Source organism: Oreochromis aureus, linkage group 16, assembly GCF_013358895.1.
Source record: "Oreochromis aureus strain Israel breed Guangdong linkage group 16, ZZ_aureus, whole genome shotgun sequence".
Classification (NCBI taxonomy): domain Eukaryota; kingdom Metazoa; phylum Chordata; class Actinopteri; order Cichliformes; family Cichlidae; genus Oreochromis; species Oreochromis aureus.
This window is the reverse complement of record NC_052957.1, coordinates 3042149-3050569: the sequence shown is the minus strand read 5'-3', so window position 1 is coordinate 3050569 and position 8421 is coordinate 3042149. Positions and strand designations below refer to the sequence as shown.

The following is an 8421-nucleotide window of genomic DNA, read 5'->3' as shown; positions in this document are numbered from 1 at the left end:
CACAATGCATTAGGTTTAATAATTAATGTTAAGGTTGAATAATAAATAGGAAATTATTTAAATGTTCGATAACTGGACAAATAGTTCATTTCATACAGCTTATTTATTTATTTACTAGCTTTGGTAAATGAATTCACAATGTTGTTAGATGTTGTTAAATATATAATTTTTTAATTGTGTAACAAACAGAAATTTTAAGAAAAGACTTATTAGCAAGACCACTTCAGAAAAACAAGTAATTCAAGATAATAATAATAACAAAAATTCACGTCAAATCAATGAGCCTTCTAACTTTACTGTCGTGAAACTGTCGTGAAACGCCATGACGACAGCTAAAGCGCTTTCCGGTCACTGTTATGTCTCCATGCCGTGCGGCTGTCCTTGGAAAGTGTCTCGTGTGCGGCTCGTGGTAAAGATGCGGACAACAGGTGAGTGTCCACCGGAGCGGAAACTGAAGCAGGTGTTTCAGACGCGCTCGTGCTAAATGGAGAGAAGTGACTCATTTACGGCTGTGTGTGTAAGGGTTAAGGCTGCTGACGTCATGTGCAGTAAAAGCATCATTAACAGGCTCGTCGCTGTTGCCGTTTGCAGTGAAATACTTCACGTTTCATCAGTGACAGCCTGCCTGTGTGTGCTTCAGAAGCTGTTGGTGTGTCTCTGACGACACGACCGCGGTCAGGTGTTAGGCAGGTGTTAGGTTGTAGGGTTAGCTCGGTTTAATTCACCTGTTTGCTAACAGCGAGTCCTGAGTGAAGACACGACTGACTATGATTAAGTTTGACCCCAAACTACTAAACAAGTTAGTCTGCGAGTTAACTCAGCGAGTTTTTAAAAAAAAAAGTGCAGAACCGCTTCTTTAAAGTCCATGAATGATGACGTCATTATCACGGTTGGGGATTTGACTTCATCCTGAACACTAAAGTTGTTATTTGGGACTGTCACCACGTCAGGTTGTCTCTGTGTGACTGTAAGTATTCATTTTAATGAGGTACTATAATACTACATGTACTGCTATACTACTACAGACCATAGAAGAAGAATTGTGCTGTCACTCAGCTCCACGGTTTTCGTCTTTCATTTAGATGAACTACACTTATGATAGATACTTTATTGATCTCTCAAGGGAAACTACTGCATTACAGCAGCATGTTACTCAATAAACATATTTTTAAGATGTAGAGATTTAAAAAAAAAAAAAAATAGAAAGAAAATTATAAATAAAAATGATGTTCAGTTAAAGAAGTCTAAATAATAAGACTAATAATAAGAGAGCGGGTGTGATGGGTTGTCCATGATGGAGAGCAGTTTGTTCAATGACCTCCAACCCTCGCTGACTCAGACGCCCCCAGATTCTGGCCAATGATGTTCCAGCCTGTGAGTCAGTTTGTTGATCCTGCTGGCATCTCTGGCACTGATGCGGCCCCCTCCCAGCAGACAACAGCAAAGTAAATGTCCCTCGCCACCGCAGACTGGTAGACGTCTCCAACATCCTGCTGTACACTTTAAAGGATCTGAGCTTCCTACAGTAACTCCACTAAGGTTTAAATGTTTCCATGTTACAAAATGCAGAAGAGGTGGAAGTGACTAGCCAATCACAGCCTGAGGCTTCAAGTTTAGTTGATTTTCAGCTTGTTGTGTGATTCTAACGCAGCTCAAGTTCATTTAACTAAAATGTTTAAGATTGTAGTAAACTGTGATATCCACGTCGTGTGCACTGATGTTGTGTTAGCCCGCATGATGAGCCCTAACCTCGAATGAGATCGTGCTATGTGACATGTTAATGACATGTTCAGTTCCTGGGGGGAGGATGAGTCAGCACAGTGTCACAGTTTTTATATATCTGTGACATGCAGCTTGTTTTCATGGATGCATCGTCTGTCCTCTTCACAGATGTCACCAACTGAAGCTTGCAGCTGAAAACAACACGGGAGCCAAAAAAAGGAAGAAAATAAAAGCCATGGCATCACGTTTCCTGAAGTACTCTGTGCTTCTCCAGAAGTACCGCACTCCACTGCTCATTGCGAGCTGCGGCGGAGTCTTCGCCGCCAACATGTTCTACCATGTTTTCCCTGACGTCTCCTACCGTCAGCTCTATCAGGCCTGGCACAGGGGGGAGCCGGTCGTGCTGTCGGAAAAGCTGGAAAATCTTTTTCAGCAGGTTTTAATTTATCTTATTTTTTTCAACATCACACTTCAGATATGTTCAAAAGACTTCAGCTATAATCTGCATGCGATTGTCGCTGGAATTATGCATAAATATTTTTAGTTGCTGATGAGAGGAAAATAGCAGTAAAGATAGACGCAGGCGTCTGAGATTAATAACCATCATTATACACAAATCGTAACAAATTGTTCACAAAACATGAAATTTGTTCTTTCATGAATTTCATAAAATTCACATTTTTGCTTTGTTATTGTCATTTTTAGGTGCTGAAGGACTATGGCGTCAGCTCACCCAAGAATTTCTCGGCCTTTGCGTCCTTTGGCTTCCATCCGGTAGGCGCTGGCGTCCCGTGGCTTCCTGCGGGGGCCCAAATCGGCATGCCGGCTAACTTCAACAGCACCGACGATGACCCGAGTGGAATTACCAATCGCAACATTTTTATCAACGGCAAAACGGTGGACTGGAGCAGTGAGTCCGGTTCGACTCTAAAGGAGGCGCTTGTGTTTTCCCTCGACGCGCAGAAGTTTGCCATAGCGCGCGAGGTGGCCCGCTTGCAGTCCGGGGGACCCGTCATGAGCGCTGCTGTCGCTCCGTTCTGCCTGGGAGGGGTTTGGGTGTACAGCGTGGTGCTGAAGCAAGTTTTCGGGTTGTATGGTGGGCCTGCGCTGATGCGCGGCGCTGTGAACATTGTTGCACTTGGCATTGGTGCTGTTTCCTACTTCCTCACCTCAGACGCCGTCAGCCAGTGGCTTGACTATAGCTCGGACCGCCGTGCGGCGGGAGTGTCCCGCGATTACGCCAAAGGAGGGGTGGAGTTTTACGATAAAATTCTGTCCAGAAACAAAACGCTGCGCTCACTGATGGGGCAGAAGGGAGAGGATATGTACGCTCCCAGTGGGAACTTGTTTCCTGCTCACGTCCTCCAGCTGAAACACACGCCGTACACCTCCAGGAGGGAGCAGATCCTCGCTCTGCTGAAAGAGCAGAAAGTGTGAGAGGAGCGCTAGCGATGGGAACTAAACTAGCAAGACTTTTCATGTTTTTTCTTAAAATTATGTCATCACGGATGTGCTGAATGTAATTTGTAATAAGCAAAGTCCTGAGGGGTCATGTATTTGCTGACTTTATGCAACAACGATAGCGTGTAGGGCACAGTGTACCAATAAACTGTTTCCCTGCCTGTGTTTGTGGTCATATGTGTGATCAGTTGTATTAGTCAGATGCCGATAAGTGCTATTCCTGTTTCTCTCACTCAGGTGCAAAAACATACTCATGTACATACATGCATTTGTATCTTTCTATAATATGCTCTGGATGGATTTATACTGTGGGCTGCTGAAAGGTTATGCCTCTCTCTGTAAAACAGAGCATTTTAAGCAAATAATCAGTGCATGTGCAGATTAGTTTCTCCCATGTGCAATAAATGCCTCGACATAGCAACTGAACCAGTGAGCTGCTTAGAAAAGGGTGTTACATTTGAAAAATCCCTGAGACCAATCAATTCAGTTTTATTTCTATAGCGCCAAATCACAACAACAGTCTCCTCAAGGTGCTTTATATGCTGTGGAAGAGACATCGAGACTAATAATAACTAATGATTAAATGCAGAGAGGTGTAGAAACACCCAGTGCATCATGGGCATCAGGGTCACCTGGTCCAGCCCTAACTATATGCTTTAGCAAAAAGGAAAGTTTGAAGCCTAATCTTGAAAGTAGAGATAGTGTCTGTCTCCTGAATCCAAACTGGAAGCTGGTTCCACAGAAGAGGGGCCTGAAAACTGAAGGCTCTGCCTCCCATTCTACTTTTAAATACTCTAGGAACAACAAGTAGGCCTGCAGTGTGAGAGCGAAGTGCTCTAATAGGGTGATATGGTACTACAAGGTCATTAAGATAAGATGGGGCCTGATGATTCAAGACCTTGTATGTGAGGAGCAGGATTTTAAGTTAAGTTCTGGATTAAACAGCGAGCCAAACTAGCTTTTCAGTATCACTCAGAGACAAGGTGTTTCTGAGTGCACAAATGGAACAAGGCAGTCCTACACTTTTGTGTAATATGTGCATTGAAGGACAAATCCTGGTCAAGAATGACTCCAAGATTCCTCACAGTGTTACCGGAGGCCAGGGTAATGCCATCCATGTTCTAAGATGTTTACGGCCGAGTACAATAACCTCAGTTTTATCTGAATTTAGAAGCAGAAAATTAGAGGTCATCCAGGTCTTTGTCTTTTTGACATGCCCACAGTTTAACTGCTTGATTCAGCATGGAGAAACCAACATGGGTATCGTCTGCATAGCAGTGACAATGTATGCAGGTTTTCTAATAATGTTACCTAAGGGAAGCGTGTATAATGTAAACATTATTGGTACAGCAGTGCCCTCTGTTGGCCAAATGTGAACAAAGGACAACCCCACAATAAAGAAGTCCATGTGCAGGGCAAGGTCTGCGTTTGTGCCTTTTTAAGAACCAGTCTACATTTCAACAGCTTTGGGAATGACTGTTATGTGGAGTTTCCAGCAGAGGTTAGGGGTATTTTCCATGGGAGGAAATCGTGGCTGATAAAACCTCTGTGCAATCACTGCCGATTCTCTTGCTGTCTGCTCTCCTCTGGCCAGTGATTCCAATTTTAGGCACAGCAGTTTTTTTTCCTTAGAAATGCATGGAGTCTGTTTCAGATTTTGACCTCCCAGCATCTCACTGGAAAAAGGGATGTCATTAAAGTGTTGGCTCACCACCTGCTTCTGTAGCAAGAGTACAGAGCAGGTGAAAGAGAGCCTGGAGAGGTGGAGGTTTGCCCTGGAGAGAAGAGGAGTGAGAGTCAGGAGTAGGAAGACAGAATACATGTGAGTGTGAATGAGAGGAAGACTGGTAACAATGTGAAAAAGTTGAAAATTGAAATTCTTGAAAATGTCTTAAAAGTAAAAAATATGTCAAGTAGGTGGAGACGAGTGTCAGAGGTGAACTGTGACAGGTGGAGAGCAGCGGGAGGGAAAGGGAAGGTTTACAAGGTGTTACTGAGACCTGCTGTGATGTGTGGTAGGGACAAAAAAACAGGAGGCCGAGCTGAAGATGCTGGACAAGATTAGAACAACATCAATCAGATCATGTTCAGTGTTTTGGAGACAAAATTAGAGATGCAAGGCTGAGATGGTGCAGCGGAGGGAGAGTGGATACACCGGGCAAAGGATGCTGAAGATGGAGGCAGGAGAAAAAGAGCGAGACGACGCTGGAGGTATGACGGAGGAGGTTGCTAAGATAGGGTGATGGAACAGCTAAAAGGAGAAGAAGAAGGGTCACCATCTGCTGCTGCCTTTGTGCCTTCAAATGGAACCTGAAAGTCTCAAACTCTATTTTAGGAATTCTTCCAAAAAGAAAACACCTGATTTAATGTCACGATGATAAAGATGGAGAGTCCAAAATCTGCCAAAGCTGACTGCAAAAGCCACATAATGCATAAAACCTGACATGAGTCATCCTCATCAAACCATTCAGTGGCCTCTTAATCAACAGGAATGCTTCACCACCACATAAAAGCATTGATTGTATACAGAGATCCTTAAACCTGTAAGGGGGCAATTACACCTCCCAGTTCAGAATAAATAACTCCTAATGACTTTAAAGAGAGGGCTACTGTAAGGATCCACAATTTGCACAACTAAACTGTTTGGTGATAATAATCTTAACACAGCTTACAGTGACTCACTCAGATTCCCTCAGGTCACCCGTCTGCATATTAACAAGGTTCACATATAACGTTTTAATTACACTTCCAATCTTATGCCCCGTGGATTGAGCTAAATATAGAAGCATGCAATTAATCGTGTTGTAGATAGATGTGCAGACAGATTTGTTATTTTGTTTTAACATCGCTGTCCTTCAGTGACACAGAAGTCTGTTTCACCGTTGAGTGAATGGGATCGTGTGCAGGTACATGCTCTGATAAAATCCAGACATAAGATGCGTGAAGATGGGAGAGGTGGTGAGGCAGAACGAAAGCGTGACTGCATTCTTCTCAAAAATATCCACCATCCTTAGTGCATTAGTGCCCTTGAGCAACATGCTGAATTCGTTCCAGCTCTGTGGTTATGCAGCACATTGTGGGCGTTGACATACCGCAATATTCATCTGGAAATGTTCTAGCAAATACACAGGATATAAATGTGTTTTTGTTTGTTCTCCATCAGTTCATACTATGCTGGAAAAATGATGAAGTTCAAAAGAAAGCAGGGGAGCATTGAAAACAAGACAAGAAGCTTTTAAAATTCTGCTCCACTCCATCAGCTACAAAGCAGCTTTTGAATTATGCAGATCAACAACACTGGGGTCATTGTCTTCTTCTTACTACTGCGCTTCATCAGCTTACCTCATTGTGTTCCCCACAGAATTATTTCAACAATGGTCCATTGTTTGCCACAGCGTGGCTTGTTTCTTTTGCCAACCACTTGAGGGCGGTATAACCCAGATTACCAACCTACTGTCTTTTAGAAATGAAAGACAGGGAAATAGATTGATGAATCGATGAATGTGCAGCCTTGGACTTGAAATGAAAGAGAACAGGTACTTTTATTCTGAAAATCACAGCTTTTTGTCTCTAGCAGAGAGATACAGAGCTCCCTGCAGAGCAAACATGGAAGGTGGAAATGCTTTGTATGTGTTTGTGTGCAAGTTAAGGGGTCGGGCACCTACTCCTGGTGCAGTTTGTCAGTATGTATACAGGAAAATAGAGAAATCAAATGCATATCAGGTATGCAGAACCACCTATATATATTTTTTATTTTAATGCAATATAAAACTCTGCATTTAAACATTGGTTATTATTAATCTCTGGCTCTCTTCCACAATGTGTCTTTTGTCCTGTCCCCCTCTCTGAGCATGGTTCTGCCAGACGTTTCTTCCTGATAAAAGGGAGTTTTTCCTTCCCACTGTCGCCAGCTGCCCACTCATAGCGGGTCGTCTGACTGTTGGGCGTTTTCCTTTGTATTATTGTAGGGTCTTTACCTTACAATGTAAAGGGCCTTGAGGTGACTGTTAGTGTGATTTGGCTCTATGTAAAATGCTGATTGTTCTGTTATAGGGCCAAGCATTTAGGAGTCGTCATTATAACAACTTATGCTGCAGTTACAATTAAGAAAAACTTAATGAGTACATTCAGAAACATATTCGACACACGTTACTTTATTCCCAACATTCTATGATAAACATTATTAGTGTCATCTCCTCATGTCAATGACAGTGGAGGTTTTGCCCGACATTACTACTGTATCACATTTGATACGTGAGTTTTTGTACGTTTTGAGACTTTTACATCATCTGTGTTGTTTTTCCTCTCAGATAAACATAAATTAATTGCACATTATGGTTTCAAGTAATCAACTGGAAAATAAAAGCTGGTAGCAGATTTGATACATAATAAAACTCATTTATGGTAATTAATATTGATTTTTTTTTTTTTATTTGTCAGAAGGTTCAATAAACACTAAAAAAAATAGAGTTTTGTCCATTTTTTACAGTGTCCATGGCAACCTCACACCTGAAACTGGTTGTACAGAGTACACTTCTGTCAATATTGCGTTTGGTAAAACGCGGTCAAACTTATTGTATTTTGAAACACATTAATATGAAGTAGATGAAAGAAAAAATGGTTAAAGATAATACACAGGACACATGTTTTAGATGCATAAAGATTGACGTGTCTCACACCAATTTCCATCAATCTATTAACAGACATAGTTAAAAGATTCAGTTCTTCACTGAAGCTTTTAACCATGAAGCCAACTTCTAGTTAACTGGCAAACAAGCTGAGCCTTTAATGTTACACCAGCAGAAAAGAAACTGAGGACAATTCAAAGTCATTTTACACTGTGAGCCACATAAAGCCTACTTTGATCTAAATGGGCTGGAACAGTGAAACTCCCCTTTCTGTAGATATTTTAATATAAGAAAAAGAATTGTAATTTCAGCAGTATGTCTGAGTTTTTGTTCGTGATAAAGAAATGATGCTGTAGTAAATGAAAGAAATCTGTCAGCATGGCTCTTTGGGCTTAACTTGTAAGAAATAAATGTGCAAAATTGCAGAAAAAACTCTGGTATGTCATTCTCCAGACTGTCCTGTCATCATAATATAGAACGTTTTTCTTAAATCACAGAAAACTTTTTTTAGAACTCTGAAATCACCAAAAAAATTTATGAAAAACAAGACCTTTTCTGTAATTTAACTACCACTTTATTTACACTGGGTTAGTGTGAATAGGAATGGGGG

At 41.7% G+C, this 8421-nt stretch overlaps 1 protein-coding gene across 2 annotated transcripts; it reads left to right on the top strand.

The window, feature by feature from the left end:
• The first annotated feature begins 315 nt into the window (after positions 1 to 315).
• On the top strand, positions 316 to 3348 carry tmem177 (transmembrane protein 177). Of its 2 annotated transcripts, none has more exons than XM_031749524.2 (3): positions 316 to 428; positions 1891 to 2158; positions 2428 to 3348. In XM_031749524.2, exons 2-3 carry the CDS (start codon positions 1958 to 1960, stop codon positions 3157 to 3159), a joined length of 933 nt encoding a protein of 310 aa, XP_031605384.1. In that variant the 5' UTR covers positions 316 to 428; positions 1891 to 1957; the 3' UTR covers positions 3160 to 3348. The 2 variants fall into 2 exon arrangements, with proteins under 2 accessions (XP_031605384.1, XP_031605385.1); XM_031749525.2 differs by lacking the exon at positions 316 to 428 and adding an exon at positions 652 to 967.
• Positions 3349 to 8421: the final 5073 nt, after the last annotated feature.

Coding starts and splice junctions, on each gene's coding strand:
- tmem177 (XM_031749524.2), top strand. CDS start 1,958: ATGGCATCACGTTTCCTGAAGTACTCTGTGCTTCTCCAGAAGTACCGC. Junction 2,159..2,427: donor TGGAAAATCTTTTTCAGCAG/GTTTTAATTTAT, acceptor TGTCATTTTTAG/GTGCTGAAGGACTATGGCGT.